Raw genomic sequence first — 24,147 nt, forward strand, 5'->3', positions numbered from 1 at the left:
CCCGTCAAATATCCCATTCTTAAAGCTCTTTTAACTACAATCCAAACACCAGAGACAGAACCAACTTGCTACATAAAGGCTGTTAAACATCCACACTGACAAACTGCTATAAACATAGAGTTGAGTTTGATGCCTTACTGCAGAATGGAACTTGGAATTTAGTTCCCAAACCATCTACTGCTAATCTAGTTAGATGTAAATAGGTATACCGGATCAAAAGGAAAGCTAATGGTGATATTGATAAATTTAAAGCAAGACTTGTAGCCAAAGGGTTCCATCAACAAGAAGGTGTTGATTTCAGCGAGACATTTAGTCCTGAGGTAAAACCAACCATAGTGAGGTTTTGGTTCTATCATTAGCTGTTTCACGTGGTTGGCCTCTTCAATAAATTGATATTCAAAATGCATTTCTACATGGTAACCTGCATGAAGATGTTTACATAGCTCAACCTCCCGGTTTTGTTCACTCTCAGTTTCCAAACCATGTTTGCAAGCTGGAAAAATCTCTTTATGTTTTTCGTCAAGCACCACGAGCATGGTTTTCACGTTTGACAGATAAGCTCCAATCTATTGGTTTTATTGGAAGTCAAGCCGATCACTCCATCTTTGTTTATCATCTCAATTCCATTCTTATTTATTTTTTGATTTATGTTGATGACATAATCATAATTGGCAGTGATATTGGTTCTATCAACCGAGTGATCACATTGTTGCAGGGTGACTTTGCAGTCAAGGATATGGGTGAACTAAGCTTCTTTCTGAGCATTGAAGCTATTCGCACTGATGATGGTCTGTATCTATCATAAAGATGTTACATTCTAGACCTCTTAATGCGCAGCAAAATGGACAAATCCAAACCCTGTCTTACTCCAATGTCAACCTCATTGCCATTATCAAAATTTGCTGGCATTACTTTCCATAATCCCTCTTTATACCGAAGTATCGTTGAAGGGCTTCAATACCTTTCATTTACTCAGCCAGACATTGCATTTGCAATTCATAAAGTTAGCAAGTTTATGCATAATCCTATGGAAATGCATTGGGCAGCAGTCAAACGCATATTACATTATTTAAAACACACCATTTCTCATTCTTTACTCATACAACCTACTGTAAATGTTACTTTATAAACATTTAGTGATGCAGATTAGGTGTCCGATCCTAATGACAGACGTTCCGTTGGTGCCTATTGTGTATACTTGGGCACTAATCTGGTTTCATAGAGCTGCAAGCAATAACAAACCGTTCCTCACAGCAGTACAAAATTCGAATACAAAGCACTTGCCAATGTAGCAGTAGAGCTTCAATGGATTAAGTTAGTGCTCAATGATCTTGGTATTCCAGCTGTGCATTCTCTTATTCTATGGTGCGACAACATAGAGGCTACTTACTTAACAAGTAACCCCATATTTCATGCTCGCACAAAGCATATTGAAATTGATTTTCATTATGTTCGTGACCAAGTTTTGCATGGGCAACTTAATGTTCGCTTTATTTCTTCTAAAGATCAATATACGGATGCTCTTACAAAACCGTTTCCTTCTGTCCGATTTCATACTTTGCATGACAATCTCAAGGTTCAGTCCTTACCCTTTTCGATTGCAGGGGCGTGTAGAAGAACAAGTCAAAGAGAAAGAGCATGTTGCAACAACCACCAAGTCTGCAGGAACTTAGCTATCTAATATTCAAAGTTTGAAATCAAACAAGATTGTATCTACTATTTAAATTTCAAACTATTAGATATACATACACATATGTAGGACAACAGTTAGCATTATCATTTATTTAAACCCTCTGTACATGCACACAAAATATACAAGACAGTATCCAAGTATTTCCTCTTTGAGTTCTGTAATTCTATAATGGATATGGCATGGTTGCCAGGCTTAAACACCTGGGTCAAAAATAAAATTAAAAAATATTAAAAAATAATAGTGCAAAAGCGAACCTAAATCTATATTTTGAAATTTTAAGGATTAATTAACTTGTTTTATTAAACAAGAGTAGAAGGGAATGAGTTATAATTAATGCTCTCAAGCTCACTTTTTGTTGTTTAAGCATAGTTATTAGACTCGGCGTGGCGGTTCAACCCGGGACTCGGATGACCCAGCAGAACTTGTTAGAGACCCTTTTTTTTTTATCAAGTGTGTTTTTTTCCCTAGCCAGAGACTCTTCTTTTTTCATCTTTTTTAGTTGGTTATTAACCTATCAAAGTTCACTATATAAATATTAGAAGAATGTTTTATTTTTCTCAATGTGAGATTTGAAGCCCATTAATATATATACTCTATGTCCACAAGAAAAAAAAATTGTGTTTTTTCAATGTGTGATAAAAAAAACTTTTTTTATTTAAATACTTCAACTTAATAGATTAAGATAATATGTTTTCAATGTGAGATAATATCTTTTCAACTTAAGTGGTTTACAATGTAATACTAGTTTAATAGCCAAACCTAATTGTTTCTTAAATTTTTCATATGAAATATTAAAACCTCAAATTTTTTTTTTATTTTTCCTGGGGTTACCCCAACGGCTTGGGTCTAACAACTTTATGCAACTGTATTGTGGACCAAGACACAATCCACTATAGACTTGCACAATGGATTTTCCAAGCTCTGAAAGCTTGGGATAGAGTTAATAAAAGCCTTGGTTGTGGGGGTATTTTAGTATTTTTCACAGGCTCATTAGTCATTAAAACGTTTAAACGGTGCTATGGTAGTTTTTTCACGATTATTTGCATAGTAAAAATTACTTTTCTACCCTTAAGGTTAACAAAATTAAGACCTATTGCCCAATAATTTTTTGACTTTTCACAAATTGTTAAATAGTTAAAATACATATTTAGCCTTAGAAAAGAAAAAAAGATATGCTTTGCATATGAGGGTATTTTTGTTCTCTTACACTATTTTTTGTGTAATTTTCTATAATCATGAGGGACATTTTAGTATTTTGAAATTATTTTATTATTTTTAAATTTAAAAAGCTATGATATATCTATATTTACTTGAGTTTGACAAACAAATAAAATCCAAATTACCTGGGTATCAAATTGAAAACTATTCTTGTCAAAACTAATTTCTCGACCATACTTTGAAAGGATATTAGCAAGGCAATCAACATTCCAAGCCATGGGAGAAAGATCTGTTACTATGACATGACAGTGACACTACCTTGAAAGTTGTATACTTTTGTCGGTGGATGGCTATCGACCCCAACTCTATGTTTATGGCTATCGACCATACTTTGAAAGGATATTAGCAAGAAAATAGTTGTAAAAATATTACTATAAATTAAAAAATTGATGTTTACATGTAATAAACCATAGTAAAAGATAAAATGCATTAATAAAATATATAAAATCTCAAGTTAATTTTTAATATAGTAGAAGAATTTGCAATTATTATAATGAAATATTATTTTCTTAGTTTTTGTATAATAACTTTTAGAAAAAAATGTAAAAAAATTAAATTAAAAAAATAAAGATAAGAAAAAAAAAGTATTATACCGTTTCTAGGTGAAAACACTATTTTTTTTTATTATTATTATGATTGCTGTTATTATTATATTCTAAACCGTACAAACTAAACTCCAAATAAAAACAGAGTGTAAAAGTGATCTAGTTGAGACTGCATCAGAAATCTCAGTATCTTTTGTACGAGAGATTTTGTAACCCGAGCCAATTTCTGGCCATTAGAAGAAAGAAAGGTCCAGTAGAAATCAAAAGAAAAGGGCATTATATTCATAGCCAACACCACAAATCACACATTTGTTGGTATTTGCTTCGTTACATAGCATGGTAGCACAATCTGACACAAGCTCATACGCTTGACTTGTTAAGAAGCCTAAATCCACTTTTTTTTTTTATTGATGTATGTATGTAGTGGTGAAGGCAAAGGCATTGATACCTAGTAGAGCTCCAATCCTAGGCGTGGTTTGATGACAACTTCGAGAGGGGTCTCCTTCGGTAAGGCAATGCCTGGGCCTTCAATCATGTCCACAGGCAAGCCTGCAACAGTTGTTAAATCAAAACCCTGAAGGATCCTAGCAAGTGTCAGATGAACCACTATCAAGCCAAGATTTATGGCAGGGCAAGATCTTCTCCCGGAGCTAAAAGGAATGAACTCCATATTTTGACCCCTAAAATCAAGATCAGCATGGGTTGTCAAGAACCTGTCAGGTTTAAACTCGTTTGGGTTTTTCCACACACGAGGGTCTCGATGTAGCTTCCATATGTTAACTACCAGTCGAGTGCCCTTAGGAACATCATAGCCACCAATAGAACAATCTTCCATGGCCTCACGTATTCCTGTTAAGGGGCCTGGAGGGTATAAGCGCAGGGTTTCTTTCACAATTGCTTGGAGGTACTTGAGGTTCTGTATATCTGATTCTTCCACCCATCTTTCTCTTCCTACTTGCTTGTCCAGCTCTTCTTGAGCAGCCTTTAGCACGGTTGGGTTGTTTAGCAATAGGGACAGCGTCCAAACTAATGTAGTTGCTGTGCTTCCTGCTCCTGTGAGGGTCAGAATCTGCAAAATTACCACAAAACGTGTGGAAATGAAAATATTTGCAAGTCAATTACCACCTGAACGCTAGCACAATTGGTAGGAGACTGGAAGGTCTCTGCGGTGCGCCCCGTCACCTGCCAGCCAAAAAAAAAAGGCACTAAAGGCTTACAGTTAGGAAACGTACCAAAGCTGTTGCCTTGATGACAACATCACGCGAATAGCCAGAAATCTTATCAGGACCTTCAGCAAGGTTAGAGATCATCACGTCCATGAAGTCGCTCTCACGATCGCTTCCCAATTCGCCATCTATTTTTTTCTTAAGATGTTCTTCCAGCCAATTTCGTATCACGGCATCAAGTTCCTTGGCAGTCTTCTTCATAGCACTTACATGCCCCTGATAATCAAGCCATTCAAGAAATGGAATCGCATCCGACATTACAAAAATCCCACTCAGATACAAGGCTTTTTTTATGGCTTTTTTGTAACGCCAGGGCTCGCTGTTCTCCTTGTCATATGTGCTGCTGCAATATCGCTTCCCGACTATTGTTCTAAGGTTTATGTTGAACGTCAAGCTTTCCAACAATTTGCTTATATTCACCTTCGCAGGGGAGTCCACATTTCCTGCATAAAAACTGTGCAAACCTTTGATGAATGTGTCTACTTCTGACACACGGACATGCTTAAGCATTTCAAGCCGCTGATTTGATAGAAGCTGAAGAGTGGCCAGCTTTCTGACATCTCGCCAATACTGTCCATACGGGGCTAATGCAAAAGCTGCGTTGTTGTAAAACATATGTTTCCCTGCTGCTATGCCTGCTCTAGTAGCCAAAACTCTGTCATTGGTGTTTAAGCAATCCTTCACTGTTTCCCAGCTACTGACCACTAGGGTTCGATGAATGCCGAACTTGAGTGAGTAAATAGGGCCATATTTATCGGCAATGGCTCCAAGGGTTTTACATGCTGGGTCTTTGCCAACTAGACTGGGTAGGTGACCAAATAACGGCCATGCCCCGGATGGTTCAGGGGCTCTTGTTGATTTTTTGCTTTCACTATTTCTGGCTAAGATTTTCCAGAAACCACAAAGAAAAACCAAAATGAGAGCCTCAAGAATCATTTGGATTTGGATATAAAAGAAATCCAGGGAGGAAAAGAAGATGGTTTTAATTTGCCTGGTGGTTTGGTTGGTATTTATAGACCCATAATTCATATATAGTCAATTACATAAAAAGTAATATAAAGCACAAGTAAAGTGAGAATGAAAAAGTTGATTAAAAAAAAAAAAATTACACCACATGAAAAATACAATCTAAACTCGAATTATAAAAACATAACTAAAACAAGGAAAACAACAAATGTTATTATCAAATTTCATTCATTATTATATGTTTTCTGAAGTATTTTATTTTTTTGAACTAGCATGCTTGTAAATTATTTAGCAGTCCAGCACTCTATTTATCATAAATGTTTTATGCTTAATTTTATATAACTAAAACAAGAAAAAAAACAAGCGTTATTGTCAAAAAATTTCCGTTCATTCTTTTTAATTGAATTTACAGGCTAGGCAAAGAGAACAGGCGACGGTAAGACGAGGAGATGATTTACAATTATAAGATTGGGCAATGACAAGCATGTTTAATTTAATGTGACATATTAAGTTAATGTTGAAATACTTAAATGATTTAAAAATAAATAATTGTGAATGAATATCGTTCACTGGTCTCCTCCCTTCAAGTAAGAGGAAGTAGTCTTAGCCAGTGAGCATGTAGCCCAATTAATAGTAGCGTCTGCCAGCCTCTTCTTGCAGTAAGAAACATAAAGAGAAGCACCCACACAGCGGTCTTAGTAGGGTTTTTTTATTTTTAGTTTTTAAAATCAAGTATTAGCATGCATGTATGTTATCTCCGCGGTGTTTTACCTGTTTTTTAAGCTTGAAAAATATTTAATATGTTCGAGAATTAATCGTGGTGCAGGTAAGTTGGTCCGAACACCTGGATTATAAAAAAAAAAAACATTAAAAGAAGGGATATGATAATTGTGGATCCAAAATCGAGTGGACCTCGTAAGAAGCTGAAAACCCCATCATAATATATCAAGAGAAGGGTTATCATAATTGTCGGACTCCAAAATCGAGTGGACCTCATAAGAAGCTGAAAATCCCATCATAGTCTATCAAGAGAAGGGTTTTTCTTGGTTTCTAGCTCTTTTGACTTTTTCTGCTCGTGTATCACGCGGAAGGGATCCCGTTGCTCTGACCCGTCCTTGCCTTTGGCAGGGTCGTTGGGTCCATGCATGGTTTTAGTGGCGTAGCATGGTTACCTTCCTCGCTGTACTACTTGCCAAAGCATAGCCTAGTTTTCTTCTTCTTTCTTTTGTTTTTTCTTTTGCCAAAATCAACAAGGTTGACTAATAAAAAAATTATAAGGATAAAATCAAAGATAAAATAATAAAATTGATTGAAAAATAATTTCTTGACCCGATTTTTTTCTTAGTAAATATTTAAATTAAACCATGTGAGAGTTATCCTGATATAATTTAGCTATTTAAAAATTAACATGAATAACTGTTAAAAAAAAAAGAAATAGAGAAACAATAAATGACTGGATTGAAATAAAAAGAAAACTGGACTATTCATATAAACAACAACGAAGCTACACAATGATTATAAATAATGGACCAGTTAATGATTGCGCATCTTATACTGTATTTAGGCACTGGTAGGAGCACCCCCTACCAGCTCTCACTACAATAGATTGATAGTCCCAAGGAATTTTATCTATACATAATACCACGAAGGAATATAATGTGTAGTTTTTATATAGTTTTCCTGAAATAATTATTACTTAATTTATTTTTACATATAGATGCATAAAAATTATCAAGATATATATATATTTTTACTTAATTTTCAAATCATGATAATTTTTTATTAAGAAAATCATTTTATTAATAAAAAAAATATGTTTTATATTTAAAAAAGGAAATACATGAACAAAAATAGTTTCAATCTTGTCACATTTTAAATCGTCGATGGAGATTCCATTGTTTCAATGGAGTCAGTTATCCAAGCATCCTGAATGGATGCCTCAAATCAATGCATGGTTTGACAGGTTTGAGGCTGGTGTTAATTTATAATTTTCAGTTTATTTCTAATAAATTATTAATATAATTGTAAATAAATTTTTTTTATTTAAAATTAATTATTTATACACAGAACAAATTCTGCTGGGACAATGAGCATAACACTGTTGCGAGAAGGGTGTGGGAAAATCACGCAGCAACTAGGTAATATCGAAAACAATACAAGATTTTTTTTAGACAAAGATTTATGTTTCGAAATGTAATTTTTGGTTGCGTGAAGTAGGTTGCGTGATTTTTGGTATGAAGCTTAAAAAAGAGCAAAAAAACAGCGAGAGATAGAGGTTTCCAAGGGTGGAACGATGTTGCGGTTTGGAGGGATTTCAAACCGATATACATCCCAGAAGATATATGGCCGCACTATCTTGAGCACGTGACGTCTGAGCGGTTCACACGACGCTCACAGTCCGGTGCTGGCAACCAGAATCGGCCAATTCATAGCTCAGTGACAACGCACACTGGCGGCTCCATTCTGTTTGCTGCACATGCGAAACGGATGGTAAGATTAATTTAAATGAAATATATTAAATTAAGTTGTTGTTGATAAATCTTTTTTCATTATAGGTTACGTCTCTTGAACGTGAGCCGAGCCCGATGGAGATGTTTGTGGAGACGCACGTGCGGAGTCAAGACTGGCAAAAGGAGGCGCAACAGTTCGTTGATAACCATGCTCAACATTTCGTGGTATGTTTGTTCAACCATTTTATTTTATAAGTTATTATGTTTATTGAATTGAATATGATGATTACTTTTTTTATTTTCAAGAGACCTATAATAATCGGTTGAGGGAGAGATACGGAGACGATATTTTGACCCATCCGGATTTGTGGATGGAGGTTGGATCGTCAGGTGAACCCTATAAAAATCGAGTTTACAGGCTCTCCAACACTACAGCCGACAACTTGCGGACGGCCTGTAGTGTTTCAACCGTTGGGAGCTCCCAATCAATATCGAGCTCCCAATATAAGGAGTTCGTGGCCTTGCAGCAACGCACAACTCAGCTCATCGAAAAATACAACCACCTATTAGCGGAGTACGCACAACTCAAAGCGTCTCATGCACAACAAAAAGCGACTTATGAACAACTTCACGAAGTGGTCATGAACATGGCAACACGGAGTGGAACATGTGCGCCCAATCCTTTTTTACCGTATAACCACCAACCTCCTCCTCCAGGATCTCCTCCTCCTCCTCCAGCTCCACCTTTATATTAATTTGTAATAAACATTATTTACCTTTAAAATTTCATTTAATATTTTTTTTGAAACACATTCAGTTTGTAATGAATATTATTTAACTTTGATTTTTTGTTTTTGATGTTTAATATAAATTTTACTTGCATAATTGGTTTTTATTACCATTAATTTATATAATTTTATATTATATATTCTAAATAATTTTTTAAAAAAAAATTTTAAAAAAATTATTACAAAGGGTTTTACCGACGGAATGAATCCGTCGGTATTTGACAATAGCATTCACCGACGCATTTTCAGATGGATATATTCGATCGGTATTTCAAACACTCACTGACCGCTTTATCGATGGATTGAATCTGTCGGCATTTGACAGTAGCTGCCACACTTACCGATGAATTTACAGACGGATATATTCGGTCGGTATCTCAAACACTCACCGATAAATTTACCGACGGTACGTATCCGTCGGTAAATCACGATATCACCGATGGAATAAAAATTCATCGGTATATTTCAAGCAGGAAACTTTTTTTTGGCGCACAAATTCTGTCTGTAAAACCATCGGCAAATGGTTTTTATGTTTTTCCGACCGATATAGCGACAAAAGAAAAGCTGACGGACGTAATCCGTCGATGAAGACGCCGGTAAATAAATCACCGACGAACTGCTAATCACACACCGACGGAATATGTTCGTCGGTAAAACTGTAAAATCTTGTAGTGTATTTTTATTAAACACCGTTTAACAAGTTAACTTTGAAATTTTTTGATCTGACTTCTTGTCTAACTCGAGTTTCAAGTGTAAGTTGCTTTGACATGACTTAATCGACTTGACTGGTCCAAAATCAACAAGGTCGATTGGTAAAAAAATTATGAGGATGAAATCAAGGATCAAATAATGAAATTGATTGAAAAAAACTTCTTGACCCGATTCCTTTCTTAACACATGTTTAAATTAAACCGTGTGAGAGTTATCCTGATGTGATTTAGCTAATTAAAAAATAGCATGAATAACTGTTAAAAAAAGTAAAAGATAAAATTGAGAAAATAATAGAATGAATTTTTTTTTTCAAAAAAAAAAGAAATAGAGAAACAATAAATGACTGAATTGAAATAAAAAGAAAACTTGACTATTCATATAAACAACAACGAAGCTACACAATGATTTCCACGTTTTTTGGCGGCTCCTATTTCGGCGTTTGCCCTGTGATTCCGATTCCACGTGTCTCAGGACATGACGAAGTAAGGAGGCTGACATTTTTAAGGGCTGTGAGGACTGAAAGTTTAATAATAAATGCTCAATTATTTTGCAGAAAGTGGGGGTAAAAAAACCCATGAATTCTGGAGCTAATTCATGGAGACAGCTCCAGAATTGATGTTTCGGGAGATTATTTTGCATCCCCACATTGTTCTGTTTCCGTCAAGAACTCATGAATATAAAGGAAAAGTAAGCAGGCAAGAAATAATGTCATCAAGAAATAATTTTTTTGAAAATCATATCTCTAAACTGTAGAGTTGTATATTTTCTGAAAAGTTTTTATTTTATTATTTTTGTTATGAAAAATAGCTTACAAGACTGTTTAAATATTAAAAGAAACATTATGATTAATAAAATATTAATTAAATTAAGAACTTTAATGAATAGCAGTAAAAAACAATTTGAAGATGTGAACAAAAGCAATTGACTAGCTACCTACGGCGTATAGTTAGGTTTTTAGAATAATATAGAAAATAATTTCAGTACAATTCAATTATTCAATAAAATAATTGAATAATGCATGAAACACATGTAACTAATAAGTCACGCACATGTCAATATCACATCATAGGATATTAGATTTCATAATCGAAGTATCATAGTATGGCTTTTCCATGTTTTTTTATTGATAAGATTGTTGAAAATTAGTTTTTCCTTGTTAAGATGAATTGATATGAACAATTGATAAAGCGTTTTAAATACAATAATCACAGCCATATTTTCCTTGTAAGCCCAAGAACTATTTAATAGTGAATCGGTAGGACTTAAACAGTTTTAAGATACGACGGAGGAATTCTGAGAGGTCTAGCTTAATTGGTCAGACTCTAAGTTTGCTTTTTAAAAGTCATCAGTTCAAGTCTTATAAATCTCAAGGCCACTTGAGGCTTACATGATAGTTAATTTCAGGGCCCGTGGAATTCGTCAATGTATGCGCAAACTGACTCAAACACCCATAATAATAATAATAATAATAATAATGAAGGATGATTGGTTAACAATCAAGGAATTTCCGCCTATTTTTTTTAATATAGTGATAGGAATGAAGAATTTGGTTGACAATACATTTAATTTACTAATATTTCACTATTTTGTTACTTTTTCGAACCTCCAATAACCCAATTTTAACATAAATGCATAGATCTGGCATGGATGGAAAGAAAAAAAAGAAAAAAATCAGGAAAAAAAATTGTAAAAAGAAAAAGAAAAGAAAGCCATGGGCCTGTGGTGGACAGACCAAGCATGTGCGTGCTCTAGGCTCAGAACCTTCCCCATACAATTAACACATGGAGGAATAGAAACACAGAAAGCTTAGTTAAAAAACAAAAGGGGGTAATTCAGAGACAGAGAGAGACTCCATTGAAGCCTCAACACCTCCCTCTGTTCACTAGTAGCCAACACACGTCTTTCAAAGTCCCACGTTATTCAATACACGAGCCCGCACTGCAGCAACTTTTTAGCTTTTCTTTTTTTCTATTCGTTTTAGTCCCTGTTTCTTTCCAATTCCATTTTGTTGATTTTGATAATTAAGTCCCTAAATGGTTATTATTTTTTATTTATTGATGTTTGTTTGGACCGAGTTCTTGCCGATCTATGATTTTCATGGTGGTGGTCGATTGTACTTCATGATTAACTGGTCTTGCGTGGATTTCTGGCTTAAGACTAAGAGGTTGGGGGTCTAATTGGGCAAGTTTCGTCAAGATTAAAAGAAATAAGGGCTTAATTGCATGATTTTATTTGAGCAGAGCATTGATAAACAAGGGCACCACTGACTGAGCATAGTGGGCTAGCTTGACAACATTGGACCAAGTACTGATGGATTGAGCTTTGGGCCTTCCAGAGATTCAGACTCTTTTGATGAACTGGCCAAGCATTAAGATTTACAAGAGGTCCAGATCCAGACCTTTCTTTTTTATGAATGTGCATGTGCTCTTTGGCTTTAACTTGTCCTTTATTTTTAATAATTTTTTAATATAACCAAACAATAAAAAATTACATATTTTATAGTAAAACAAAATTCGAAAACAAGTTTTTTTTCTTGAAACAAAAAAAAATATTTTACATGTAAAATATTTTCTAAAAAAAACAAAGGTAACATAAGACACCAAATAGTAAATTAACTCAAATAGTAAATAACAATTACACTTGTTCCAGTTATAAGTCGACGGTGGAAGCCTGAGGATAAGGGAAAATGGAAGGGAAAGAAAAAGGCAATGCGAGGAGGATAATCAACGAGTATACTGCGGTTGTTTTTTTAAAGTAATTTATATTTAAAAATATATTAAAATAATAATTTTTTATATTTTAAAAATTATTTATAATATCAGCACATGAAAATGATCTAAAATTATTAAAAAAACATTAATTTAAAGAAAATAAAAGAATATTAAATTTTTTTAAAAGTGTTTTTGAAATGTAAAAATAAATAGTTCTTAGTGTCTATGTATTAGTGTGTTTAGAAATATGGTTGCAGTTGCTTTTCAAAGTGATTTTTGTGTCAAAATGCATCAAAATGATATATTTTTTTATTTTTAAAAAATTATTTTTGAGATCAACGCATCAAAATGATTCAAAACATAAAAAAAAAATTGATTTTTTCTTTAACTTCTAAAAGAAAAAAAAGTTTAGGAAATGAAATTTGATTGTTTTATACTCTAGAAAAAAGATAAATAATCTTTAAAAAAAAATGCAAGAACCCAAACTATCCTTTTAATTTACAAAAATAAAGAATAAGTTTTTTCCCCTCTTATAAATCAAAACATTTCCATCCTACGAATGAAAATTTCCCTCCAATAACCTTCTTTCTTCTCTCAATTTCACTCATCTCTCTATCTCGCTAAAATCCTCATTTTTGTCATTATTATCTTAGTTCAACTCGTTTTTTCTTGAAGTTTTATTTTTTTTACCTTTTATTATTTACTAAAATTAGCAATTATGTGTAAAAATATTTATCTAAAAAAATGATGATATTTATCCATTAATTTTTCATTTAAAAACATTTAACGAGAATAAATTTATAGGGTCATGACCTTCTTTGGCCATCTCTTCCACGAAAATAATTGATTTATTTGAGGAACTACCTACCATGCATGTAGTCAAGTCAAGCTTTTTTCTTTTCTTTTTATAGATTTGGAATATTTTCTAAATTTTAAAGAGTTTTAAAATCGGAGATAAAACTCGAAACGTTTTTTTTAATATGACAGTTCCATAGATCAATGCTAATGGAGTTGCTAAACCTTAACTGCTAAAAGGACTCAACTGATCAAATTAGTAATATGGGGACTCAACTGTAGTACAGGCACCACACGTGTGATTATTGCTATAGAGTGAAAAAAACCCGATCCACGGGTTCTTATAAACCCAAAAACATTTTCTTATCTTCATCGCTGAACCAGCACAAATACAGTAGTTGCCCATTCCTCGGTTTGTTTCCAGTTTCTACAAAAACCAGGTAAGAACCACGTCAATTCTTTAAGGTCTCGACGGTTTATAGCAGGTTCTTATGTATGATTTCTTGCGGAATCCCAAATGACAGGTTCATGCTAGTAATGGATATTTCTTGATTTTCTTGGTAAAGCTAGTTGTTGTTGTTTTGAAGAGGCATGGCTTCTTTTTCTGCTGTTTGCAATAACGGGTTCTTGAATTTTAAACTGAACTCTGGAGTCAATAATGGAAATACTAAATCTTTGAAGAGAAATTCAACTATTTGTTACAGTCCAGTTTTGATCCCTTCTTTGGGACTTTGCGGTGCTGGCAAACTCCAACATTTTTTGCTTTGGAGGAGCAAGTTTAGGTCATCATTTTATGATGGAAAAACCGGGGTTCATTTATCGGGGTTTTGTGGTGGTTGTAAGTCTCAAAATGGGATGTCTTGTAAGAGCTCATTTAGGCCATTGAGCAGTGAAAAAAGTAGAGATGAAGAGAGCCATTTGAGGAAAAGAGGAAATGGTAATTTGAGGAAGAGGTTTTCACTTAGATTGAAAACAAGACTGCGGCTATTGAAGATAAGATTGAAGGGAGTTTCGATTAGGTCGGTGTTGAATGATTTTGGAATGTTCTTGAGAAGGAATGTAAAAAGAATGACACTTTACACTTCAATTTCTGTTGCATTGGGAATGTGCTACTTGTTTTTGAGATTAACTGCGTTGCCATCTCCAAAGATTGTTCCTTATTCAGAATTGATAGCCAGCCTTCAAAATGGCTACGTTACAAACGTCTTATTTGAAGAGGGATCTCGTCGTATATACTATAACACAGGCTCTGTGGGCACTGAAAACTCAGAAGACAAATCTTCAGTATTAAATCTTCCAAATGAGAATGCAGCTGAAACAGTTGCAATAGAACGTGTTGTGAGCAAAACTGGTCTGGCATCAAGGGTAGATGTATTTAAGAAATTTTCAAGGCCACGAGCTTCCACCCCAGAGTGGCAATTTTCTACAAGGAAAGTAGATCGTGACGAGAAATTTCTTCTTACTTTGATGAGAGCAAAGGGAACAGCATACAGCTCAGCCCCTCAATCAATTCTGATGTCAATAAGGAGTTTGCTTATAACTATAATATCTTTGTGGATTCCCTTGACTCCTATGATGTGGCTCCTCTATCGCCAACTTTCTGCTGCTAATAGCCCAGCAAGAAAGAGGCGATCAAATAATCAGGAAGTCACTTTTGATGATGTGGAGGGTGTTGATGTTGCTAAGATAGAACTCATGGAGGTAAGCAATTCCCCTCTTAAAGTTTCCTCGAAATAAAATGATATCAGATATAATTCTAAAAAAAAAAAAAAACAACTTCCAGTTATCTATTTATTACTGAAGCAAGTGTCAAGAGTCATAGTCTATTTAAATTTTATGTTCTTCTGCACAATTGTAATAGAATAATAAGATTTAGTGGAGGGGATTAACGAATGAGTCTAACTTTATGTATCTCTATCATTAACCATTTTGTAATCGAGCTGTATTTGCTCTATAAAGAACTCTTGAAGTTGTTACATATGATGCTAATGGGGTTATAAGTCTGCATTTGAACACGTCATAAAGCTAATTTTAATCTCACTTGAACTTCTTTGCTAACTCCCAAGTTATGCATGAGGCTTTCTGAGTCTGAGCAAGGTGATGTCTTGCTGCTTTCTTGTCCAACCATATCTTATATCCTCTTGGAGATTTCTTGATCTTTACTGAAGCTGCTTGATAAAGAATTGTATAGATTCCTTGACATCCCTTTTAATTATATTTCCTACTTAGAATCTGAATCTGAGACCAGCTCAATATTTTGTTTGTTGTCTTGCAAGATTTCTGTTTACGGACACTGATGGTTCCATTATGTTGATGGATCTTTCTAGAATATCTATGTTAAACTCATTGATGTGATTCATGCTTTGTAGATAGTTTTGTGTCTGCAAGGAGCAATGAATTATCAAAAACTGGGAGCAAAGTTACCTAGAGGTGTATTGCTGGTTGGTCCCCCAGGAACAGGGAAGACATTACTGGCACGTGCAGTTGCTGGAGAAGCAGGAGTACCATTTTTCAGTGTCTCTGCCAGTGAATTTGTGGAGTTGTTTGTTGGTAGAGGAGCAGCTCGGATTAGAGATCTCTTTAATGCAGCAAGAAAATCTTCTCCGTCAATTATATTCATCGATGAACTTGATGCAGTTGGGGGAAAACGTGGTAGAAGTTTCAATGACGAACGAGATCAAACACTAAACCAGGTAACCTAATCATTCAAACCTTCTTGCATCTCTTGCAGTGTTTCCATTTTTTTACTGGATATATTGTAGTTTACTGAATCCTATATTTATGCAATCTTTTGCAATCTTTTGGTGTGCAACTTCATCTACATATTACATATGTTTGTCAGGCACTATGCGCATTGCTAAAATTACTATGTTAAACTTCAGAGACATGTCTAACCTTGCATATTATATTCTTGTCAGAACTTCTGATAAATCAACTGGCTTTCTTGCTTGTTTTGTCATTGTTTAGCATTGTTACTCTAAATCCTCTGACTTGAGATTTTCCTCCAAAATTTCTGAATATTTTGTTCCAAATAAAAGTTTTGCCCTCGCAACTGACTTTTTTTTGCCTCTGTAGTTGCTGACTGAAATGGATGGTTTTGAGTCAGAAATGAAAGTGGTGGTTATTGCAGCAACAAATAGGCCGGAAGCTTTGGATCCAGCCCTTTGCCGGCCTGGTCGCTTTTCAAGAAAGGTAGTTGTTGGAGAACCAGATGAAGAAGGAAGGAGAAAGATCTTGGCTGTACATTTGAGAGGGGTTCCTTTAGATGAAGATGCAGATCTTATCTGTAATCTAGTTGCTTCATTGACACCAGGCTTTGTAGGTGCTGATCTTGCAAACATCATTAATGAAGCTGCTTTACTTGCTGCTCGAAGAGGTAAGGTTTATGTTATAAATAAGCTGTTATCTGGTCTTTTACCATCTACAATGACAATTTGAATCCACTACAGATAGCAGCCTTATCCTCATGTGGTGGGCCATCATTTTATTTCCATTCTTTTTCATTACATCTTCATTGAGTAATTCTACCCGACTCCCCAATTTTGTATACCCTCTTTTATAGTGCAAGCTTTATGCATTAGATACCTCGAGAATAATTATATCATTTATTATTAAATATGAATCGAGTAAGTTTGGTTTTTGCAGGTGGAGACATTGTGACAAGGGAAGATGTAATGGAAGCAATTGAAAGAGCAAAGTTTGGAATCGGGGACAGGCAACTAAGGCCCAGTACAATAAGCAAAGAGCTGGGCAAATTGTTCCCATGGATTCCTTCGTTGATGGGAACGATTGACACAAGACAGGATGGTTTGCAAGGCTCTTTAGGTTACCAGACCCTGAGCTGAAAAGTAGGTTTTGTTTCAATTTACTTTTACTGTGGTTACATTTTCTTGTTTTTGGTTATTTAGGTTTTTCTAGGGTCTATATGTACAAAATTTTGATGTCTATTGATAAATTTACCACAAGATATATATTCAAATTAGTGGAATTGTCATTCTGGTGTTTGTGTGATGGGTGCTGGAATAACCATCTATAATGTATGCTTTCAAGTCGGATGACATTTTATCATTAAAGCATACTGGGTTCATATCTTTTTCAATTTCCACACCCCAAGATTAGATGATTTTGAAGTGTCCATATTTACTTAGGCTGAGAGGATCATGATTCATAACAATTCCTGGTTGATCCCCTCTATGTGATGACATGTAAATGATGAGTACATTAACTGCGTTTATGCTACAAAGTATGCTGCTGAAAATATAATCCCACTTTCTTGCACTCTCTATTCCAATCCTGAAAGTAGAAGACATGAAAAATAGTAGCGAGATACTTATTGGCTACAATTTTCTTGTTATTCATGTACATCTTTTTTCATACCAATGTAGTATAACATTTTCTTTCCATATCTTCAGCATGGATCCGGTTATATGGAATCAGGTGACAAATGTTATCAAGATCTGTGATGGAAATCTGTCAAGTTAATATTACCACGTTATGTGGTTCGTGGTTCGTAAAGAAATCCTTTGCACTTTCCCTTTTAAACTCCTTGGATGATCACGAGGCGTAGTCAAGTAGAACCAGAGTGCACTCCTTACTAGTTCAATGACACTTTTTATCCCCGCTGCACTATTTGATCATACTGTCATAGGGTCGCATTGTGGCCAAATATGCCAATATGCCCTGAGGGGTCCCTTTGCTATCAGTAATTTGGTGCTTATCACTTTCAACCATCCTGGTATGGTTACCAACTTAGTCATCCTTGATCACATCCTCTTAACAGCAGAACATTTTGATTTGTCCACTAAAAACTTTTCTCTAGCGTGCTGTTTGTTCAATCAGGCTAGTTCTTTCTGTTGGTCGCTGATTAGTCGTTTTCATACCCCCCCCCCCCCCCCCCCCTCGTTGCTTGAATGTGTGAACCTCCCTTTTTATGATGTGAGTGGTCCTTTTGAGCCAGAGGGCTCATTACTGGGTTTCCTGCTGCTTTCATATGCAAATGTATCATTCTGAATCTTATAGTGGAGAAAATTCTACAGAATCACTTTCACCTTCCCTTTTGTCATAATCTCCTCCTGGAAAACTATTGCAAGGACTTGGCCCATGTGGATCTAACCAGCCACATCATCTCTCTGGACTGGCAATAACTTTCTTTTCATTATCATGCTTTCGATAACATCAGCATTCAAGGCAGCTAGCTAAGCTGTGATGGGCAGTGGTAGATGGCTTTTGGAATCTTTTATTTGGTTTCTATCTATACCTGTCATTTTCTTGGAAATGCTATGCTCTTCTGCTCATCTGTCACGGCAAATAAAGTGTATTCCCAACTAGTTGGGACTCCAATTGGTATGATTTTGACATCCACTATTAGAGCAAGTTGTTGGGACTTTCTTTCCTTACATTTCATGTACCTTGAGTTCTTTCATGTCATGTGAAAAATTTGTGTCTCCCTGCTGAATTTTATGCACCTAATTTGATTCTCTAGCTGTCTGATTTTGTTTTGTTTTTTTTCAATTAATTTCCCTTCTTCATTTTCCAATGCATTGCACATATGTGAACCCATCAAGCATGTTGCACAGCAGTGTGAATGAACAAAGTCATGATCTTACAGCTGGAAATGTTGGAGATTGTGATAAGTTTGTTTATTCCTAATAATTGCCTTGTCATCCACGAAATAGACTTAAATTATTTGGGTTGGAATGGAGTTTGAGGCACTACATTATGGTGAAGCCCATTCCGTAGCATTAGTGCACTATGATGAACACACAAATCTACTAGATAAAGATACGCTGCTTGTTCCTGTTGGGGAGAGAAATGGACAGAAGACACACAAGATGAAGGTGAAAGTTGCCAAGAAGCAAAGATTAATTTTGGTGTGCTTTTCTTTCTTTTTTTCAAGGCCAAATTATCCGTACCATCATTTTGCCGTTTGAAGAATATTAAAATTTTGTTTTTGCTACATAGTCTCTGGAATTTCCATGGAGCAATGAAACATTAGTTTGGTTAAATTTCACCTGCCCTAACAAAAACCTAATTTATTTGATCAAAGCTGGATTTTTTTTTTTTATATATATAGTAAACTTAAGGGTTGTTTTTTAAAGGGTCTAAGCAGTGTTTCATAAAAAATTAATATTTTTTATTTTAAATTATTTTTTTAAATATTTTTAGATTGTTTTAATATTCTGATGTTAAAATTAATTTTTTTAATTTTTATATATTAAAAAAATATTTCAAAAAATAATCGTTACACTCTAAAAACAACCCTGGTAAATCTGAGTCAGCCAGCCACACATGGAGAACATTTTGGATCTTTTTCCCACGTCATCTAATCTTCAGTTGCAATTTTATCTTTTGACCTACCACAAAAGATAAGTGCTCTGATCTCCACATCACTCCACCATAAGCAGTGACTCCTTAATTTAGGGGGGGAAAGGACATGATGAACAACAAGAATTAAAAAGATTTAGTAGGCTAGCAAATACTCCTAGCTGGGGTTAATTGCAGCCATTCATTTCATGGAAACAATTCCCTTTTCAAATGACTTTTTATATATATATAAAAAAAGAATCTGTCCTTGTAGTGTGACAATGTTGAGGCTCAGATTGCTTAGAAATCATTTTTTTCGTTACTCGTTAATTTGCTGATTACCCACCATGTGAATTTGAATGACAGAATTAATTATAGCAAGTCTCCTTCAAGCTTTGATGTCCAAGCACTCTACTGAACTCATGAAAGCTCTCTTTGCTTACACATTTAGATCCAAATTATCAGGCTTGTCCCTTTGAGGGTAAGGAAAGAATGTTGTCGAGTTGTTGTGAGAGCAGAGAGAAGAAACAATAAAATCTGCTGCAAGATTGCTATGAACATTATTTTTTCAAGATAACGTGAACTGTTTTTGTTCTAGTGAGCAATTTGCTTTTGATTACATATGTACATTTTCTGTCATCTTCCAATTCTAGACCTTGTTGTCGGCTTGTCGCTCAAAGCTTTGAACTTTCACTTCAGAAGATTGCAGCTTTAAGTCTTCTCTTCAACTCCTTCCTGCAGAGAAAAAAAAAAGAGTAAAACCATTGTGACTTGAGACCATTTTCTAAAACCCTTATTTGTTTTCAGATTCTTGAGTCGGTGTTAAAGTACTTCACCTCATGAGTTCCTTGTCAATGCTTGAAGTAGATAATAGTCCCCTATTCTCTTCAGCCCTCCTTAGAAGGTAAGGGATAACCTTCTCAACAGGTCCATATGGCATGTACTTGCTAACTAGAAAACCTGCATTGCTTAAACCAAATGAAAGTGCATCTGACATTCCATATAGCTGTGCAAACTCAAGCTTTGGATTCCCCTTTCTAATCCCCAGGTCTAGTGCCTTCGTTGCTGCCAATCTCCCTATAGAATTTACACAGAACATCCTGTATCAAATCCAATTTCTATTACAATAGCTGTAATTTATCATATATATGTTTCCTTGAAATCTTTACCTGATTCAACATTATGTGTTGCAAGAATGACTGCATCCGAGCTATTAGCGATCTTTTCAAGCATGAACGAAGCACAATCATTGTAGCAAGCATGTGTCTCTTGAATACTATTGTGAATGGGAGAATCATAACCTAATGCAGAGGCTAATTTACTTTCACTAGACATGTAAGCACCCCTCACTACCTTAAACCCCATAGGGACTCTCATTTTGTCAGCAGCTTTAGTTGCAAGTAACAATCTCTCTTTTGCATCTTTCAAGTAGGCTTGAATTGTGCCATACACAATGGGATTATCATCTTTGTTGTACTTGATCGCTGCCGAATATGTCAAGTAATCAATGGCAGGTTGAATAGCTGTTTTCTCTGCATCCACCGTTAATGGGATATTGGCCTGGACACTTTTTTCACATAGTTTCCACAATCTCTCCTGGCCTAATTGGAGATCGTGCTCTTCTTGTGGGGTTAATGGTTCTGGTTTTTTAAGAGTATGATACAAGGGGCTTGAATCAGAAAAAAGTGGAAAACTGTTCTGTTTCCATGGAAGGTTGAAAGAAGGATATCTCTGTTGCCACCTTAACAAATCACTAACTCTCTCTAACAAGCTTAGGGGGCAAATTGCTGTGATCTTTACCACCACACTGCTCACCTGATGTAAGTACACAAAAATAATAAAATTAGCATTCAACATCTGGGTTGTTTTCTTTCTCACAACATCAAAGAAAGACAAAAGAAACTTGGTAGGATACACGAAAGCTAGCCCGAGGATACCCGGACCATAAAACCGAAGGAAAGATGTGCTCTTGTAGCTAGTGTGTTCAATTTCCGAGAGGAAACCTCTCAAGAAGAATATTCAACTAATCTGGCTATGCTCTTGCTGTCATTTTCTGTGATGCATGTATTTCAAAATTCTTACGGTCAATATTGTACACCATGAGAGGTGGAGTCCAACAGGACACAACTTGCTTACACTTGTATTTGAAGGATTCTGCTTGCATTCCAAGCAGTAAAACTAGCATATGCTGCAGGACCCGTATCTAATTTCAAAAGTAAATTACTCTCTGGCTAATATGAACTAATTAACGGATCAAAAAAATTTGGAAAAAGATAGTAAAATTAAATTGATAAACAAAAAGGGCTAAAATTAAGGAAAATTGAAATCTTACAGAAGATGGAGGAAGAGACATGGCAGATTGAACAGTATCAAGAAACCCTTTCAAATTCTGATCACAAGCATCATTATCACCTGTATATTCAACAGCGAAAACCAACATCCCTCTTAAACCAGATTCATTAACTTTCTTAATACACCTTCCTGCCTCAACAACATCTTCTCCAGCACAAAAATGTTCAAAGAACGTATGCCTTACGGTCTTTATCATAGCAGCACGTAAAATATTATCTGTCTCCATAAGCCTAGAGTTCATAACCCACATCCCAAAATCAACCATAGGACTTATAGAAGCCAGGTAAAGATTTAAAGATGCATGCAAGAGTTTGGTGGTTGGCAAATTTGAGAAAAGTTTTTGGTGGTCATGAAAGTCTAGGATAGATGATGGTTTTGCATGATCTTGAATGGCGGTGAGTGGTTTTTGAAAAGCGGGTTCAGGTTTTTCAGCCAAGTTTAGAGGGGAGACTGCGGCGGCGGTGGATATAGAGGACGAGGACAGGGACGGGGAGGAGGAGGAGGAGGTGTGGAGAGACCTTGTGATAAAGAAACGTAGGTTTTGGAGTTGTTTTGGTGGCAGAAGTTTTGGGGCCATGAAAGTTGGAGATCAAGGTTTTTATTTTGTATTTTTTCAAATTTTTAGGAGAAATCCGATGTTATAAGAAAGATAGGGGAATGAGTCATGCTGTCATGGTGGAGGAGATTATATAGGAAATATTTGAAGGATAGTTGACTGCTAATTTATTTATTTATTTATTAATTTATTTATTCTATTGGATTTGATGAGGTAAGCAAGTTTGAGTTTTACTCCTGCTGCTATTATTATTATTATTATTATTAATAATAAGTGGAGTAAATATGCTTCAGGACTCTGATTATATATATATATATATATAAAAAGTAAAGACTCGGTCGATTATCTAATATATTTTTAATATCTTTCCTTTGAAAATTTAAAAACAAAATAGCACTTCAAATTTACGACCGGGATTTTACTTAGAGGACATAAAAATTGATTTTTTTTTAATTTAGGAATAATTAAGTAAAAATCTAAAAGGTGTGAGATTTTAACTGTAATGTTCACACAAATACAAAATATAATGGATCTACAATTTATTTTTTAATAATTCATTTTAGTTTTCAAATTTGATTTTTGGGTGATTTAATCCTAATTAAAAACTAATTACTTTTAATTTTTTAATTAATGGTGAAATTAGAAAAATATAGATCAAATTGAAAATGACATCAAACATAAGTGGCATGTTAAAAGTTTTAAAAAAGATACACTTTGGTCCTCACATTTTAAAAATAACACAAATAATAAAATTCTGGTACTATCATAACCTAATTATAGGTTATTCCCCAAAATTTATTTTTTTTCAAAATAAAAAAAATAAAAATAAAATAAAGGATGGCAACTGAGGAAAGCAGGTCGGGGAAGACAACTGTAATTTTGAAGGAAATTGTACTTCATTATACCCAACAATGAAGAAACAATGCAAATTCAATGTCAAATTAAATGCTTATTGAATGTAATTGCATAACAATTAAGTCTAAGGATATAATTAAATTTTTAATATGTCAATTTGATTTAATCATGGCCAAATTAAAGTTTAATTATGATTAAAAATTAATTTGGGTCTAATTGAAAGATTTAATTAAGTGCAAGAACTTAATTATACTTTAAAATGGTCAAATTAATTTTATTAGGGGCTTAATTGGTAAAAAAATAAGTTTGGAGGCCCAATTTGAGCTTAATTGAGAAGATTGGAATTTTAAGACACCAAATTTAATTTTTACCAAATTAATTGATTGAAATCAGAGGCCAAATTGTAAGAAAAATAAAGTTTTGGGGTCAATTAGGGGTCAAATTGAAAACAATCACAGTCAAGGATCAATTTGAAAAAAAGCCAAACTATGAGAGCTTAATTGACAAAAAATGGGGTGAAATTGAAAAAATTAAAAGTTTAATGGTCAATTAGGGGTTAAATTGCATAAATCCTAGACCAATGACAAAAATGCAAAAGACTCGTAAATTTGGGGTTCACATTGAAGTTATTCAGGAGCTAAATTGCACTAAATCAAACGTTTAGGGTCAATTAAGGTTATAATCGAAAACAATTGAAAGCTAAAGGACTAAATTGAAGTTGGAAAAAAATCCATAATTTAACCTTAAACGGCGCCGTTTTGAATTAAAAAAAAAACACCTAACGACGCGTCGTCGGTCACTTTTCATTATCTTATTTGATTTTTAGCTGAAAAACTGTCTAGGGTGGCTACATTTCAGGTGCATTTAATGCTCTAAATGTCCATCAAATTTGACAAATTATGAACCAAAATGTTCATCTGACAACTCTCTATCCCTGGGTATGGCCCGTTCATTCTGAATGACAACACAATAGCCATG

The 24,147-nt window shown here is 34.7% G+C and overlaps 3 protein-coding genes across 4 annotated transcripts; 1 reads left to right on the forward strand and 2 right to left on the reverse strand.

Moving 5' to 3' along the window:
* Window positions 1-3,710: 3,710 nt before the first annotated feature.
* On the reverse strand, window positions 3,711-5,687 carry LOC133698435 (dimethylnonatriene synthase-like). Its single transcript, XM_062121348.1, has 2 exons — window positions 4,689-5,687; window positions 3,711-4,525 (listed from the first exon to the last, which is right to left on the reverse strand). Exons 1-2 carry the CDS (start codon window positions 5,616-5,618, stop codon window positions 3,905-3,907), a joined length of 1,551 nt encoding a protein of 516 aa, XP_061977332.1. The 5' UTR covers window positions 5,619-5,687; the 3' UTR covers window positions 3,711-3,904.
* A 7,760-nt stretch (window positions 5,688-13,447) lies between these two features.
* Window positions 13,448-17,097, forward strand: LOC133699883 (probable inactive ATP-dependent zinc metalloprotease FTSHI 3, chloroplastic). Of its 2 annotated transcripts, XM_062123388.1 has the most exons (5): window positions 13,448-13,543; window positions 13,628-14,804; window positions 15,473-15,796; window positions 16,179-16,479; window positions 16,749-17,097. In XM_062123388.1, exons 2-5 carry the CDS (start codon window positions 13,695-13,697, stop codon window positions 16,946-16,948), a joined length of 1,935 nt encoding a protein of 644 aa, XP_061979372.1. In that variant the 5' UTR covers window positions 13,448-13,543; window positions 13,628-13,694; the 3' UTR covers window positions 16,949-17,097. The 2 variants fall into 2 exon arrangements, with proteins under 2 accessions (XP_061979372.1, XP_061979371.1); XM_062123387.1 differs by having other exon boundaries at window positions 13,452-14,804.
* Window positions 17,098-19,944: 2,847 nt separating this feature from the next.
* Window positions 19,945-22,415, reverse strand: LOC133698443 (proline dehydrogenase 2, mitochondrial-like). The gene is made up of 4 exons (XM_062121363.1): window positions 21,739-22,415; window positions 20,576-21,221; window positions 20,243-20,483; window positions 19,945-20,141 (listed from the first exon to the last, which is right to left on the reverse strand). The coding sequence occupies exons 1-4, from the start codon at window positions 22,333-22,335 to the stop codon at window positions 20,102-20,104; spliced, it is 1,524 nt and encodes a 507-aa protein (XP_061977347.1). The 5' UTR covers window positions 22,336-22,415; the 3' UTR covers window positions 19,945-20,101.
* Between the last annotated feature and the right edge of the window lie 1,732 nt (window positions 22,416-24,147).

This window comes from Populus nigra, chromosome 7, assembly GCF_951802175.1.
Source record: "Populus nigra chromosome 7, ddPopNigr1.1, whole genome shotgun sequence".
Classification (NCBI taxonomy): domain Eukaryota; kingdom Viridiplantae; phylum Streptophyta; class Magnoliopsida; order Malpighiales; family Salicaceae; genus Populus; species Populus nigra.